The sequence below is a fragment of the Labrus bergylta genome, chromosome 8, assembly GCF_963930695.1.
Source record: "Labrus bergylta chromosome 8, fLabBer1.1, whole genome shotgun sequence".
In the NCBI taxonomy this organism is placed as follows: Eukaryota; Metazoa; Chordata; class Actinopteri; order Labriformes; family Labridae; genus Labrus; species Labrus bergylta.
The window spans coordinates 1561144-1579176 of NC_089202.1; the positions used below are offsets into that span (position 1 = coordinate 1561144).

Below are 18033 nucleotides of genomic sequence, written 5' to 3' on the forward strand. Positions count from 1 at the left end.
GTATAGGACCTATATTTGACAAGGAGTATCTACAATTTGTCCACCACTGGTCTTTTTTAATTCATCTAAATAATTTAAATGGTCATGTTTCTTACCTTGTTGGCCTCCTTGTGACAAACTGAAATGAATAGCTTATGTACACTGAGGAATTCAACAATCTTAAACTAATTACCTTTGTCTTCATTAGATCTAGCTTTTTTTTTGCATTACGATGGACTATGGGCTCCCTCATTCCCCCCTCCCATCTCCCATCTCCCATCTTTCCTGCCAATACTGTAACCAACCAGGCTTAACCACTCACCCCTTTTAGCCCTTAGCATCTCCCTCCATCACCCATCCCTCCTCCGATCTCTCCTTTCTGCCCAACATTTGGGGCTGTGGAGACTGTAGCCCCTGTGGGGCTGTTAGTATACACACCAGCTGCTGTTTCTCCATAGGGTGGTCTGCCTTTCGTTGCTCTCACACACTGCTTCAATGACTCTTGATGTCTGTGTTTGTTTGTGTTTATCCTTCATGCATTCCCCTTCCTTCCCTCCCTTCATCTCTCCTCTTTCTGTTTGTCTGTAGGAGTCCATCAGCAGCAGCACGTATCCTGTGTATTTCTCACCACTGACAGGACTACAAGTCCAACTCAATACCTGTCATACAAACAGTGTTTTTCTGTGATTATTTTATTTTAAAGGCTACTATGGAGTCTGGACAGGGATTATTGTTTTGGACTGAGGTTGGTCATAGCTCCACAACACCAACATGTAGTATTTTACAGTACCCCAGAAATCTATTTGTAATTTGGAAGTTGCTATAACAGTGAGTCTGTAACTGAGTTGTTCAAAGCTTGTTGTTTTCTCACAAACACAAAAAGGTTTAGCCCCAGCCCCACAAAAAATCTGTCTACATAAAAAAAGTAGCCCAAAGCACAGGAATGTCCAATTAAGGTAAATAACTCCAGAGCAGTAGTCCACTTCTTTGTCCTTTCTTTACATATTTTTACTCCCTTTTACTCTTGAAATGTTTGTCATGATTTCTTAATTTTTTAGTTGGGCACCTAAGATCAATAAAAAAATGAAAAAAAAGGAATAGTTAATCTATCTACCTGTTATTTTATTTGATATATTTTTATTTTATTTTTTATTTTATTTCCATTTCTCAAGTGAAGTAATACATTTTTTTTAACAATTATGTTACACTATAAGTATCCACTCTTATTAAATCTTGGCTGAACACACACAGGGAACTTGCAATGAAGAATTGGGCAGTTTTCCTTTTTTTTAGGGTTACAAGGGGCTACGAACTATTCTCATCACACAACTTTACGTTGTATTATGTATCTTAAACTCTTTTACCAAACAGACAAAACAACACAAATCTTAACACAGCAATTCATAGTTCTACTGGCCCAGAGGCCTGGAAGACAAAAAGTTCTTGTGAAGATGGCAGCCATCCCTGACGCTCTGTGGAGCTGCAGCAAGAGCTTTTTAATTTTTCACGTCTTTAGAGCGCGTTGTGTTTACAACAGAAAAAAACAGAGATTTGTATATAAGACAAACTGCAAATTTTGGGCATTTGTGACCCACTGACATCAACTGCAACGCTAACACTTAAACAGCAAAGTCCTTGTCATGAAGTTCAGTTAAGTGATGTTTGCATATATAATATTATTGAGAATATTTCCCCTACACAGCCGCCACAATAATAAGAATAAGAAAGTATGGACATCTTTATGTATCTTTGATGTGTCTGGGTCAATAATGCTCCCACTTGGGAGGTGAAGGGCAAAGCATAAATGAACACTTATTAGCTAAGCTTAATGTTAGTATTATGATCACTATGAGCTATCATTTTCTGTCAGTGTTCTGGGGCAGTAGGGGGGTTAGGGTAACAAAGTGTAAAAATCAGGTGTCTACTTAAGGCTAGCTGCAGAGTTACCCGAAGTCAAATACATGTTTACAGCCTGTTTCAAAAAAAGGAAATTGGTTGAATAGCTCATGTCTTTATCAGCACCCGCTGTACCTTTTTACAACTACTGTTTTGATATTGAAGGACATCAGTTACTCGTTATTATGCATGTGGCTGACTTGACTGACAGGCGGGTGCAGTGTAGCTGTTTGTCAAGAGGCTCAAGACCTCCAGCTCTTTGGCTGTTGTACGCTTGACTGAAGGTTAGGTTCAGACTGACTGCCATCAAGAGGCTTCCACAACCCCCTTGATGAGACTCTTCGTCCACTGTTATTTTATTTATTATATTCTATGGTTAAAACACTTAGTTGGCAGCAGATTCCAGTAACTTCTCCGTAATGTACAGCAGTAGGAAGCCATTATTGCCACCAGGAAAGCATTTTTATAATTGAGTGGCTTCACTTGACTTGATTGAATACCTGTGCGGCTTTTGATGAGCTTTTGTTTTTTACCGTGCCTTGATTCTAAAAAGTACGTTTTTATGAATTATGATTTTTGGCCATTTCAATCCATTCAGAACAAATAATGGGTATACAGTATATAATAAGCATACAAAATGGCTCAATCATTTTTCAATGACTTGTATAATATAGCATCTAAGGATTAAAGGAGGATTAAGTCAGGTTTATATGCAAGAGTTGAAGTAGTAAGTTTATTGTCCTATATGTTGTTCAGAAGATAAACCAGCAGTGATTCTGGACCTTTGAATCAACTTTAAGACCAAGAAAAATCAAAAGTAACAACTATCAAATCGCAAAGTGTACTTTTATTTATTATTTTTTTCCATGAGGCTGTACTTAAAGGGATACTTCACCCGTTGAAACATGGATCTGTATTGACATTGGGTCATATATGTAATAGAAATGTGAAATACATTTTGAAGTTGGTGCCTTCTTGGCCGAGAAAAGGCAGAAAGTGTCTTTTTGGCTCGTGGATGAAAGACACCAAATCCCAGAATGCACAGCACTGCAGGCCCCTCCCACTAAGGTCCTCGATTTCAGAATCAGAAATACTTTATTAATCCTAGAGGGAAATTTGATCGTTACAGTTTCTCCAAAATATACAATATAGCAGTAGAAATATATTAATAAAAACATTTACAGACATATTTACTTCAACACATAGGACCGTTTCCTCAACTGATTCAGAGATTTCTTCCAGAATTAGTTTAGAATTAGAATTAGTAGCTTCAGTGGTCGAAAATATGAGTAACTAGCGTTGTAGTTTCATCCCGCTAACCACAACAGCTTCCAGTGACGCAATATGACGATTCTTGCGTCACTGGAAGCTCCTTTTCGGACTTAGAAATACAAAGATTTCACATCTCAGGGGAAAATGAGGGCGGAATGCACGACCATTCAAAAATACTACCAGGTTTCTAATGATACAAAGATTAAAGCAAATGAGTGAAGTATCCCCTTAAGATTGATAAAAAAACAGAACAAAAACGCCACAATGGGATAATTAATATCCTCTTCTTAATTTGATAAATCTATAATTATTATTTTGACTGCTCTTGGCTTCCATCTTGCATAATTGTAAGTGATTTTTGGGTGGGGTCCAAAATTCTCAAGTCCAATTTTTAGTCATTATGGAAGTGAAGGTCTGCAGCTGATCCAAGTCACTGTCAAGATTGATTTTTTCTTTTCTTTTTTCAAACACAGTTTTCTGCTGATATTGAACGATGCTACCTTCCAGCTGTGTTTGCTTGTTTGTCATTTTGTTTTTTGCAGTGTAGGTTGTTGTTTTTTAACCCAATTAAGTGGAAAATTACCTATGAATGATTTATAAACAAATGTTTATTAAATGTTTATCATGGTAAACTTAAATCATTATTGTCCCATGTTTGAATACACTCTCTTCTGGAGTGTTTCTGTTTCAAGGGCAAGGTTGTGAACTGCTGTTTCATGCAGCACATTTTTAGAGAGTAGTATTAAATGTAAATAATTTAAAATTGGACTTTCACACATTGGGAAGCAAACCACGTTCATTTTTGTTTTCTATCCATTCAGTTACCTAGAATAAAGGCCTAAACTTTCAATCCATCTAGCACAAGGAAGGAATAGTGGTTTCAATATACTTATTATTATAAGTTTCTATAATCCTTACTTTGTTGCAGGGCTTTGTTTTCTTTTGTTCCATCCATCTGTTCTTTGGTCTTTTCTTGATTGGAGGAGGTCATTTAAACTTTGAGCTTCTATTTGGTGACTTGGTGTTTATGACGATCTTGCTTTTTGTTTTAAATATTCAGGTTTTTTCTTTAAATATTAAGTACTCTCCATCAAGGTAAGAGTCAAATTTCTATAAAAACCATTAACATTAAGAGGTTGTTTGCGAATACCTGTAGTGAAAGTAAGTACATATTCACATATGATTTATATCTGTAAGTACCCTGGAACATAGGTTTCCTGCAGCAACACAGTCAAGTTTAGAATTTGTAAAAAGCTTTGCAGCACCTTTCTCCCAGCAGCAGTACTGTCATGCTAATCCCTTCTCATCAGTGCGTTGGACTAAGGTCATTCGTTGTAGAGATGGAATTAGCAGTTGAGATGTCAAGAGGGCATTTTCAATAGTCCTTTCTTTCAGCTTATACTTCTGTCTGGAGGCTCAAGGTCAAGTGGACTTGCAGTGTTGTTCTCAGTCCTGGGAGAGGGCCATAGGTCAGGGTGCTTTGCCCATGTGCCCTGTATCAGTGTCATAGATTCAATCTCCACGTTGTGCTTTATGCATTAGTTAAAAAGAAAAATTTAGTCTGTGTTTTAATAATATGGTTGTCTAGTTTGAATTCCTGATTCAATGATTTTTGTTAGAAGTTCTGCAACAATACAAACAAAGCCTTAAAAGTCCAGATGTTTTCACATCTGCAACTTCCATTTCCATCTTAAACAAATGTTTTTACCAACATTTCTAAGGGTTTTTACCTTTCTCTAAATTTAGTTCCCTAATAGTTTGCAATACAAGCAAGCAAGATGATTTCGTTTGTTATTCTTCATTGTCGTATTAGGAGGGTGCATTTGGTTTTTGTCTGTAACTAAAAAAATACCAATATGAATGAGTCAGTCAGTCACAACACACAATAATACAGTTTGTCTGGATTAAAACCATATTTTACTATTTAAAAATCAAACTTTTATTTACACCATCAAAGTAATCAGAATAAAGAAGAATGCTTATTACAAAATTATGAAAGTATTTTAAAGAGACAGTTATTCCAAACCAGTTCTACACTGTCTCAGTAAGTCAGACAGTTCACTGTTAAGATCATTTTTAAATATTTTTGTTTGCCTTATACATGGAGAGATAGTCTCCCTCTAGCTATAATATTGACATATATTTTGGGATAAAAATGAATGAAACAGTCAGAAGACATATGTGATGCAATTCTACATTCTCAAAACTTGATGAAAGAGCTTCTAATAAAATGACAATTTAAAAAAAGATACTGATTTCTTGCTGTACTGTGATCATATGTTGGGGGTTTGTAAATGATAATGAAGAGTTATGTCTAGACCCGCTCTTTTTGTGAAGTCACTTTTTTTTATCAATTGGCACTATACAAATGAAGATTGACAACTATGACGAATTGATTGTTTGTGTTATACAATTAAGTCTTCACATTTATTTAGTTCCATTTATTAGGATTTAGATTGGTTTAGATTCATCATATGTGTAAAAATTGAAATATTTTGGGATTAATCAATAATGCTGTTTTTTAAGCTCCTATACATGGGAGAAAATATCCCTAACTCCGCAAGTAGAATTTCACAGCTAGTCAGAAAAAAAGTTCATCAAGAACCATTAGAAGTTCTGCGTTTTTTTAATTTCTTGTTACAGGTAAAATGTGCCTAATGAAGACAAAAAGCTAGCACTTCAATGGCAGAATCCAATATCAACCTATTTAAATTTACTGTACACATCGGCCATAACCACAATGTAGGATTCAGTTTCTGTCGTTTACACTGTTTATAAATCCACTCAGTGAAGTTCTACCTCCCTCTGACTGCAGCCAGCCAGGACATCCCAACTCCCTTCAAGCTTACTTAGTTTATAGTGCAGTGCAATGATTGAGGTATACAGTATCTATCTGTGTGTGTGTGTGTTTGAACACTCCCATGATTAGTGTTCTCAGTGACTGGCTGGCTGATGGGGTTGATTTGTCCAACAGTGCTGTGTGTCAGGCAGGCTCAGCGTCCGCACTGGAGAACATGAGTGAAGGAGCAGATAATTGATAGTGACAAGGCGCTCCCAGCCTTAATTGCTGCTGGAGAATTAGATTACCTTTTCAAAGTGCCTTCATTAGCAGAGGGAGAGCCATACCAATGGTCCCCTGATTGGCCTCATATTGTTTTGTTGTGAAACCTGCTCTGGCAGGACACAAACGTGTGTGTTTTTTAGGGGGTGTGTGTACGTGTGTTTGTTTTGATTGAATTCAAATTGCTTGCTAATTTTTATGTACAGTTGATTGTGTGTCCTAGTTTGCATGTTGTGCAACTCCATTGTCAATAACATCAAGTGACACAATGTTAGGTGGGGGTTGTTTCTATAGTATATGAACAATGATGGAATCGTGAAACAGACTGTGGATCATCTTAGATTTATTCAGCCATGGTCAGACAACACACATGGCTGACAAAGTGCAGACCATCGCTGACCCATGCTGACCAAGATCTCAAAATCATTGACAATCATTGACAATCATTGGCCAAGTCTTCATCTTCACAGTGTTGCTTATATTCTGCTAGAAGGTACATCCCACAAATTCCTGGCTGCTTCGGTTCATCTCTAAAAGACTAGAAAGAAGACATCACCTTGACTCTTAAATATCAGACATATACATTTCTTCAGTCTCAGAGTCACATTTCCTTCTCTGCTCACAACAGACACTTCAATCCAAATATAACTCTGCTGCTATGAGGTCTCTAACACATATGTATTACAGCTTCACAAACCTAAAAGAAGAAGATGGTTGACACAATTTAAAGATATATCCACAAAATTATCAAGATGAATAAATCCATGAAAACACGGTTAGCAACGAACATTTTAAAATGACTATTTTCACAATTTTAATTTCCCCCCCAAAACATCACACACCCAAAAACAACAATTGAACAGATGCTCTGTGCGTTTCCTTCCTTGTCTGACTGGCTGTCATATTCTGTCCAGCTTGGATTCTGTTAAAAAAATAAAAAATACCCTCCCTTCCCCTGGTATCTCCACCCATGGACTCCAGCCCCATCCTTGAATATAACTTTCCATTTTTATTCTTGCTACAGAGAAGTGATGTCTACTGGGAAAACTGCATTTAAAGAGACACACACACCAAAAAGGGAGCATTCTGAGAGAGCTGGTTTATACAGGGTCACAAACCTCCTCTGGTGCTTGATTCATGTTATATTTTGACCAAAGCACAGCACAGATGTTTCATTTAGACCACAGGAGACTGTTTGAAAAGGTGGAGAAGGGGGATAAAGACAAAGACAAATGTCTCAAAAGACAAGGATCCACAGGCTGCTGCTGATGGTTCAGCCTCTGTCTTGCATGGGTACACCCTGCCATCATTGTATGTAATGGTTATTTTAACTTGAGCACTGCAGGAATGCTGTCCACTTTTAACAGCTCTCTCGTCTCTGGTTAAATATTCTGCCAAAAAGGGGCTTGGACTTCAATTGTACATGATCATAAAACTAATACTTAAAGCTGGCATGTACCCATGTCTTTAAGAAAATGGCCAAGCTGAACCTGACAGGTACCGACAAATTTAAAAAAATGGACTCATGCTGAGACACCAAGCTATGATTTTACAGTAATTCATCCATTACTGGCCATTAGCTTGACAGAGCACTTATAACACAGTAGGAACATGGGTAGAGACTGACAGGAGAGAGAAAATCTGTTCAAATTTAAAAAATGATACTCAAGCCCTATTCATGGGGATCTTGATTCTAGGCCCAACTACTATAACAAGACCTCTGTCAGTCTGTAGAGCTGAGTACAATAAACATTTGGAGACAGGTGTTTCATTGTTAATAACAGGGCCAGAACTTCCAAATGGTGGAAACCTTTGATGAGTTGAGAACATTAGTGAGAGACCACCCTGTCTGCTCTCAGCCACAGGATCAGCACCATGGAGAGCACCACTGAACATCTCAACAGTGTGGTTCCAGAAGTAAAAATCGTAAAAATCCAATTTGTTTTCAACGTAGCGCAATGGGTTGTGGGATGTGTAGTTCCTTGACTCTGAATTTGTATTCATGTACACAGACTTGTAAGTTTGCCTTTCTCTTTTTGCGCTAAACAAATGTATTAAGGTCAAGAATATTGGGGTAGCTGATTGTCTTGGTTCCAGGCTTCAATCTGTTGATATAATAATTTTGTGACATGTTAATGGAACCAGAGCAGCCTAAAAAGTGGGCGGTCTCTGTTGAGTTGTTTTTTTTTACTGATTTATTCAATCAGATACAGACAAGATTTCTGAACAAAGACATGTTTTTAAGTAAAAATTGCCTTATTTAAATGACAGCCCCTGCAAATGAAATTCTTTACAACTTTATAGTAGTGACTTGGAAGCAGAAATCTTGGAGAGGGTACAACCTGAAATGATAGATACACTTAAAGGCTAATGCTAAAAATATATTGTTGGTTGAAACCAACCATTTCTATGATCTCTATTTTATCTTTTAAGCTTGTTCCATTTTGTGTCCAGTCTGTAAGTCTACAAGTTCATTTTATAATCTCATCATTACTGATATTTCAGATGAGATCGGGTATTGGTCATGATGTGGCTGATCAACACTAAGTACATTTTCTTTGCAATGTAATGAAATGTTGTGTCTCTGCTCTCAGTAGGATTGTCAGACTTTACACTCTGATTCAGAGCTAAAGCCATACCAAGCCTAACTTTGATAATCAAATAAGGATAATATGGAAAAGTAAGCATTGGTATCAGATTGGTACCGGTACTCTAAACCGGCTAAAAACCCAGAGGTAATGTAATGGAATTTGTGTCTGTAAAAGGTGCATCACTACATCCCTTTTCTTTAGTCCATCCATCTTTCCAAAGTCCAAAATAAATACGAAGTGTTTGAAGTAATTCCAAAAGGGATTTTTTTTTGTCCTATTGAGATTAAAGGAAAGTTAGTAACAGCTTTTATGCAGCTGGTTAGGCCAGTACTACAATTAACATCATACATGCTAAGGAAAGGAAACAGAATGGATTCTTCAGAGAGCCATCACTTTGAGTACAGAAGGATTCTGATTCCATACAGAGATGGCAACATGAGCATCTTCTGTCTCAATCCAAAAGTCCATAGTCCCAAGAACCCCCCCCCCCCCCCCCCCCACACACACACACACACACACACACACACACACACGTTCTCAAAGAACCGACTGGCATCCCTATCCTGTCTCATGCTTCATCCCTGCCCCAGCTAGCCTGCGGCCCCCTGCTCAGTTAAATGGAGTGTGCTGGCGTCAGGGGAGCAGCCAGCATTACAAACTTACTGTGTGATTATTGTCAGAGTGAGACTCCTCCACCCAGGAGGTCTGCACTGATGGATACTATGTCACTGGGTGAAGCCTGCCATGCAGGGTGGAGTGAGAAAGGGATGAAAAACTGGGGTGAGAAAAGGACTCAGACAAGGAAGAGATATACTGTTGGTGAGGGAGATGGAGAAGAGGACCAGGGATCAAGGGAGGATAGATAGAAATAGATAGAAATAGACGTAGGAAGGGGAAGAAGCAGGAGGGCAAAGAATCATCAAAGGGAAGAAAAAGCCAAGCATGAGCAATGGAAGACTGATGTATACCTATCTCAGCAGACAAAGACAAGGGAAGACACACAGGGAGTGATATAAAGAGGAGAGAGCAGAAGAATAATGTGCCGGGAGAAGAAAGAGAGGCAGCAGGGAAATCAGTAGAGGAGAGAGAAAGAAGGAAAGACAGGGAGGGTGGATAGAAAAGAAAGGTAAAGAGAGAAATTAGAGAGAAGAATTCCAAGCGCGTGATGTGTGCTGTGATTGTTTTTCTTTCTCTCTCCTGCTCTCTCTCCTTCTCTTGCTCTAAACGGTCGGGATGTGGCCTGTATCTGCCGGCAAGAGGGAACTCAATTTGGGACAATTTACTCGGCAGTCTCAGCCCTGATGCACCTCAGGGACAGAGAATAGAGAGAATGAATGTGAAGGAAGATAGAATCAGCAAGCCCTACACACACACACACACACACACACACACACACAAACACACACACACACACACACACACACACACACACACACACACACACACACTCACACACACACACACACACACACACACACACACACAAAACACCCATGTACACATACACAATGTTCGCCTGGCACACAATTGCTGCCGAGTAGATTTCACTTAGTTAGTTCTAACTCTCCCAGGTGGTCAATGTGATGTGAGTTTATAAGGCTTGGAAATGAAAAGCCCAGGATAAGGTTAGATAAACTGTTTCGCAATTTGATTTCAGTCCACCTCTGGCAGAAAAACCCACACAAGACATGTGGCCAGAGGGGATAGGCTACTATCATGTTGGTCATATGGGTGATCAAGGTTGAATATATTATCACTGATGATGCATTCTTCAATAGAAGTCAGTAAAAATCCATTGAAATATATGACACACTTTATGTTGACATTTTTTTATTTCTCCACTTTTTGTTTTTTGCCAACAGATTGGCTGCCTGGATGGTCTGTACACCCTTAGAGACAGTGGGGGGCGCCATGACAGTTCCACCTTTGAGAATGTCCTTGCAGCTGCAGTCGGCGTAAGTATTTTTATTGTTCATTTATCACTATTGCTAAATAGAACACCTATAATACGTTAGGTTTTAGGAAGTGGATGAAGCCACAGGCTCTCTAAAGAAGCGACTCTGAGGTTGTTTTTTTGGCCCAAGTCACACTGTCTGTGTAACACAGCGGGAAATGGATTTGTAACTACAGCAAATCAGAGTGTTCAGCTGCTTAGACGTGACTGTTTGATACATTTAACACGGCCACGTCAAGGTGAATTCACACTCTGGCATGGGGACTGATTTTACACAGCATGTATATGCAAATGGAAGTTCATTTGGCTGGCGTTGCTGTTTTAATCAGGGTCTGGTGTTGATTAGCGAGACGGATGAAAAAAAGACTAACAGAGCTATGTTATGAGTAATGGTTGAAAGTTGTTTACCTTGCTTGAGTAGCTCTTGCCTCTTCCACCCAGTATCACTTTGTCGCCCCCTCCCTCACCACCTTCAATGAGCCGCTCTGCATCACCCTTGGAGCACATAATGCAGCCTTCTAACCGGGCTTTCGTTGCCAGGGAAACCTTCACCCACGGAGACATCCCATGACAGCACAGGGTGAGGGGGGGATGGGGTGGGGGTTGGGAGAAGGGTCAGAGATGCAGCTTTGGCCCTGTCCTTTCTCCAGGGTGCGTCAGACCTCTGGCCCCTCCACAACACACTCTGCCTTCAGTGACACAAACAAACAAAATGCAAAATGCGACAGCACATTTATACACACAGGAAGACAGACATGCATGTACCAAATACACAGGCAAGAGCAGGAAAGGGACTGGATAGAAAGAAACGTTGAAATGGATACAAAACTTTCTGATTCACAGTTATCATCTGAATCATTGTGCGTGTGATTAATTGAAGTAATTTATGGGCCATCTCCAGTGACTCCAAGTATGGTTCATGATTTCATTACACTGTAACTTTAATTACTTTTCTACCATCGTAACTTAAGGTAAAAATAAGTTTGAAACCAAAAAAAACTTCCCACATTAAGTAATGAGGTTTACATTTAATGGATTGCACAGATTATGTTTTTGGATAATGAAGAATTACATCCTGAGACGATTCATTTCCTTACACGCAATGTTGCATCCTTGAATGCCTTGCATTGAAGTCTGCCTGTTGGCTACATTTTTTTGTGTTCTTACTTTAAACACTGTTGAACAAAGTATCTTTTACTACTTAGCTAAACCCATCTGCAAAACCTATTTATTTGGGAAGACAACGATTTAACCCATCAGACTAATACAGACTGTCACTCTGGCTGAAACCAGTCTATGTTGTAGTATGTATATAGAAAATGTATTTATGGGGGGTTGGGGATTATATGTTGGCAAACATAATTACAGTGTGTGAGCTACTGTAGCTGGCCTGCTGCCAAAGCTTTAGATATACTCCAGCCGCCCACCTCTGACCATGCCTCTGTCTATGAAAACGTGTGCTGCTTTCACAGTACATCACACACTGTACTTTGTATTGCATGGCAGGTGGAACACATTACAGAGCTCTCTAATTATGGCACCATGCAAGGTTTAGTAAGCTGCAACATTGAGGCCTAAGTGACTTAGTGAATTTCTTTATAAATTATATGCCCAGATAAAAGCACTATGGCACATTGACAAGGTACATAACAATCCATAAAACACTAGTGATTACATTAAGTCTCTGTGGGTTTCATTTGTTTAAAAATGACTGACATTGACAATGACAGAGTCACCGATGCATTGTTGTTGAACAAATCATTTTAAGATAGTGTTATCGTGCACTAGATTGTTGTGCAATAATTACAGTGTGTTATTCTGCAGCCACAGGCCTCTGTAACATTTTGAATTTCAAAAGAAAGCACTTATTGAAAAACTCCTATCTGGCTAAATCATGTTGGAAACACTTAATTGGAACATCGGGAGAGACGGGTTGCATCCACTGAAGCCAGAGTTCAAGGTCAGACACCTGCCATGCTATGGCTATCATGTTGATATATTTACTGATGTCTGCATCAGAAGTATCAAAATCCTTAGATTTAATCAACTATTGAAAAAGTGACATGCTCCGAAAAAGAAAGATATCCATGTGACCTCCATCCTCACTATAACATAGTAAATTGAACAGAAATGTTTAATCAGTTCTTGCCAAGCAAACATGATTTGGAAAGAACACTTTTTAGATGAAAAAAAAAATCACACTTATCCATGAGCATTTGACCAAATTACACTGTCTCAAGCAAATTAAGTTTAGGTTTAAGCCTTCACAACAAGGCCTTAAAAAATGGAGGACAGTTTTAACATTTACAGCTACATGAGTATGAAATCCTAATTCTGAGATGAAATTGTCCACGAAATGCCCCTAAAATCTTTTACACAAAAGAATATAATAGATGGTTTAGAGTTATATTTAATATTATAATGTTGTTGCCTTGCTGGGCTGACTATTGAGTCCTGTCTTTATAGAGATGTCGGACCACTGCCTTCTATTTATAATAGATATTTAAATCACAAAAATACATCGACATCAACTCTTTATAAAAAATACTGTTAAATTGTTTTGAAAAAAGTATTTAAAAGTAAGTAATCTGCACCAGCTTCTGGAGCTCATATTAAGGAGGAGGTAACAGTGTCAGAATACTCAGCTCTGACTGAGTTAAAGGAGTCCATAGGCATGTTGTTGTCATTCTTGCATGTGCAGAGCTGTATACTTTAACAACCTACTGCCAGCAAAGCAGCAATCAGCTGTTGCATTAACTGCTAATGACATAATTAGCAAGGCTGTGGTAAAACAGCCCAATGCAATTGTGAAACTCAGAGATGACAAAGGCCACTATAAACACATATGCACATTTACACAGCTTGCAAACAGTTCAAATCAAATCTGTAAACAGACACAGCCCGAGTTATACTCTTAACGCATCCCAGACTCCGCCGTTCAGCTTGAACAATTCACATGCTACCGTTCGGACAGAATCCTTATTAAAGGAGGAAAGAAGAAAGGTGGTGGAGTCTGTGTTTACATCAGTGATGCTTGGTGTCGAGATGCTGCTGTGGTATGTAAACACCTTGCTGGTCGCTGTATATATTCCCCCCACCACCAACAACGCTGATAGAATCGACGCACTTTGGGAACTTTACAACGCCATCAGTGAGCAACAGACAGCCCACCCAGACAGATTTTTTTATCATCGCTGAGGATTTTAACCATGCAAATCTCAAGACGGTTTTACCCCACTTCCACCAACACGTGACCTTTCCCACAAGAGAAGGTAACATTCTGGACATGATTTACACATCAGTTAAAGGTGCTTACAAAGCTTCACCCCTCCCCCACATCGGCCACTCTGACCATATCAGTGTAATGCTAATGCCAGTTTACAGGCCCAGGGTTAAAGTCACCAAACCAGTTCTGAAGCAGGTATGTGTGTGGCCAGAGGGGGCCTCTGCTGCACTACAAGACTGCTTTGATCCCACAGACTGGGAGATGTTTAAGCAGGCAGCCACCTACAACAACCACACAGACATTGAGGAGTATTCTGACACTGTTACCTCCTACATTAGCAAATGCATTGCTGATGTCACCACCACCAGAACCATCACCACCCGGGCTAACCAGAAGCCATGGCTGACAGGAGAGGTACGCGGGCTTCTGAGGGCCAGGAACACCGCCTTCAGAGCTGGGGACGCAGCCTGCCTGAGAACAGTGAGGGCCAACCTGTCCGGTGGCATCAGGAAAGCCAAACGCAGCTACACACTAACAATAACCGGACACTTCAAGGACAGCAGAGACGCGCGGAGCCTGTGGCGTGGTATCCAGACCATCACGGACTACAAACCCAAGCCACAGACCTGTGACAGCAACACCTCTCTGCTGAATGATCTCAACAGCTTCTTTGCCAGGTTTGAAGAACACAACAGCACGCCCCCCACAGAAGACCACTCCCCCCTCCCCACGACCAGACCCTGTGCCTGACTGCCAGCATGAAGAGAACCTTCTCCAAGATCACCACCCGCAAGGCTGCAGGTCCAGACAACATTCCTGGCCGTGTGCTGAAGGACTGTGCAGAGGAGCTCAAAGATGTCTTCACAGACATTTTCAACACTTCTCTGAGTCAGGCTGTTGTTCCGTCGTGCTTCAAAGCCACCACCATCATACCCGTTCCAAAGATCTGCTACAACTCGGGGAGCTGCCACCTGCAGAAGTTCTCAGATGACACAGCCATCGTGGGGTGTGTGTCTAAGGGGAGCGAACAGGAGTACAGGCAGGTCATCATGGACTTTGTCGACTGGAGTGAGCCCAACCACCTTCAGCTCAACGCCAGCAAGACAAAGGAGATGGTGATTGACTTCCACAGGAAGTCACCCCAGACTGCACCGGTGAATATCCAGGGCTTGGACATAGAGAGGGTGGAGACGTACACATACCTGGGTGTTCACCTCAACAATAAACTGGACTGGTCACACAACACCGACGTCCTGTACAAGAAGGGTCAATGTCGACTTCACCTGCTGAGGTGACTGAGGTCCTTTGGAGTGTGCAGGACTCTGCTACGGACATTTTATGACACTGTGGTGGCGTCTGCACTTTTCTATGCAGTGGTCTGCTGGGGAGGAGGGAGCACAGAGAGAGACAGGAAGAGACTGAACAGACTGGTCAGAAGGGCCAGTTCTGTCTTGGACTGTCCTCTGGACTCTGTAGAGGAGGTGGGTGAGAGGAGGATGTTAGTGAAGCTGACATCCATCATGGACAACCCCTCTCACCCCCTGCATGACATTGTGGGGGCCCTGAGCAGCTCCTTCAGCAGCAGACTGAGACACCCACCCTGCAAGACAGAGCGCTACCGCAGGTCGTTCATCCCATCTGCCGTCAGACTGTTTAATCTGACTTTTTAATAACATCACCACCTCATGCTACACACTGTGTGTGTTTTTTTTCTTTTTTTTTAAGAACAAGTTCCTGTGTAATTTTACATTATTGTGTTTTTATTTTTTATTTTTTATTTAAATGATGTAAATATGTTTGATCTGTTTTTAACTTCTATTTTTATTTTTAATAATTATATTCCAGTCCCCTGTTTTCTGGAGCTGCTGTAATGCACAAATTTCCCTCACAGGGATCAATAAAGTTTATCTTTATCTTTATCTTTATCTTTATCTTTATCTTTAAGAAGCCCTCACCATCCACTTTCAATGACTATCGACCCATTGCACTGACCCCCATCGCCATGAAGTGCTTTGAAAGGTTAGTCCACCCTGGACCCCTACCAGTTTGCATACCGAGGTAACAGATCCACCAAGGATGCCATCTGTTCTGCTCTTCACCCATCCCTCACCCACCTGGACACCAAAAACTCATACGTCAGAATGCTGTTCATAGACTTCAGTTCAGCATTCAACACCATCATCCCTCAGCAGCTGGGGTTCAGCACTTCCCTGTGCAACTGGCTGCTGGACTTCCTCAGCGAGAGGCCTCAGACAGTGCGGGTCGGTGGCAGCACATCAAAAACCACCGTCATGAGCACTGGGGCCCCCCAAGGTTGTGTGCTCAGCCCCCTGCTCTTCACGCTGCTGACCCACGACTGCGCTCCATCCTTCAGCAGCAACCACATTGTGAAGTTCGCGGACGACACAACAGTGGTTGGTCTCATCTCCAACAACGATGAGACGCACTACAGGATGGAGGTCAGCCAACTGGCCATGTGGTGCAGAGACAACAACCTCTTCCTGAACGTCGACAAGACCAAGGTGGTTGTTGTCGACTTCAGAGAGTCCCCACTCCTAAACCCCCACTGACCATCGACGGTGCTGCTGTGGAGAGAGTGAGCAGCACCAAGTTCCTGGGGGTTCACATCAGTGAGGATCTCTCCTGGACAACCAACACCACATCACTGGCCAAGAAGTCCCAGCAGCGCCTCTACTTCCTCCGCAAGCTGAAGAGAGCACGAGCCCCCCAATCCATCATGTGCTTCTTCTACAGAGGCACCATCGAGAGCATCCTGACTAGCTGCATCACTGTGTGGCTTGGGAGCTGCACTGCTGCCAACCGCAAGACCCTGCAGCGCACAGTGAAGGCTGCTGAATGGATTATCGGTGTCCCACTCCCCTCTCTTCTGGACCTCTACGGTACCCGCCTCACCCGCAAAGCAACCAGCATTGTGCGTGACCCCACCCACCCCTCACACAGCCTCTTCAGCATCCTGCCATCGGGGAGACGGTACCGCAGCCTGCGGGCTGGCTCCACCAGACTGGGAAACAGCTTCTTCCACCAAGCTGTCAGGAAGCTTAACTCTCTCCCCTCTCTTCCTTCCCTCCCCTCTGCCCCCACGAACACTGGACGTTGAAACCCCCTCCCGTTTGCCACCAAGAACTCTGGACTAATAACTCTGAAGCTAACTATTCAAAAGTACACTCAGTTTACTGCACATCGCACAAGTTTACAGAACTCTGGGCTAATAACTCTGAAGCTAACTATTCAAAAGTACACTCAGTTTACTGCACATTGCACAAGTTCACAGAACTCTGGACTAATAACTCTGAAGCTAACTATTCAAAAGTACACTCAGTTTACTGCACATTGCACATATTGCACAAGTTTACTTTTTCTTTAAATTTTATTTTATTTATTTTATTTACCATTTTGTACCTTTTGCACAATTTAGAATGTATTACTGTAAATATTATTTATCTTACTTTTACCTCATTTTATTTTACTTATTTTACCTTATCTCTTTTTTACCTTATTTTGGTTGTATTGCACCGCGGGACGGAGACAAACGCAATTTCGATTCCACTGTATGTCTGGCATATTTTGAAATTGACAATAAAGTTGACTTTGACTTTGACTTTGACTTAACATTATTATTAGACATAAAGGAATATGTACTCAGGCAACCCACACAGGGAGTGCATACACACATGATAGCAGTGTTTTAGAACATTTCATCCAAGTGTTTCTCTCAGTGTTGTCTCGGCCTTCAGGCTCCACTCAGCTATTTAACCCTGTACTAACTGTCTTAACTTTTGGTACCTCTTTCAGTTCATTCTCATACACAGATATGTCTCTGACTTAACTCTACACTGACCTTTACAAAATGCCTCAGATCCTAACCTCCTGCCAGCTTCTCACATGGACACACTGGTTCCTGCTGGTTCCCTAAAACAACTTAATACAGACATACAGAAGACCCCGATGGTATGTCCTTGTGTTCCAAATGTTTTATTCTTTGTCTTAATGTCAGTGTTTTTAGCCCAAGCTGCAGCTGTGTAAACGCTGTACC

General features: G+C 41.0%; 1 protein-coding gene across 2 annotated transcripts in view; it reads left to right on the plus strand.

Moving 5' to 3' along the window:
- LOC109983905 (proprotein convertase subtilisin/kexin type 4-like) overlaps nucleotides 1-18033 on the plus strand; it is a 180461-nt gene that overhangs the window by 16552 nt on the left and 145876 nt on the right. For both annotated transcript variants that reach the window (XM_029277321.2, XM_065958149.1), the window contains exon 3: nucleotides 10662-10754. In XM_029277321.2, the coding sequence (XP_029133154.2) occupies nucleotides 10662-10754 (93 nt within the window). The remainder of the gene's footprint in view (nucleotides 1-10661; nucleotides 10755-18033) is intronic.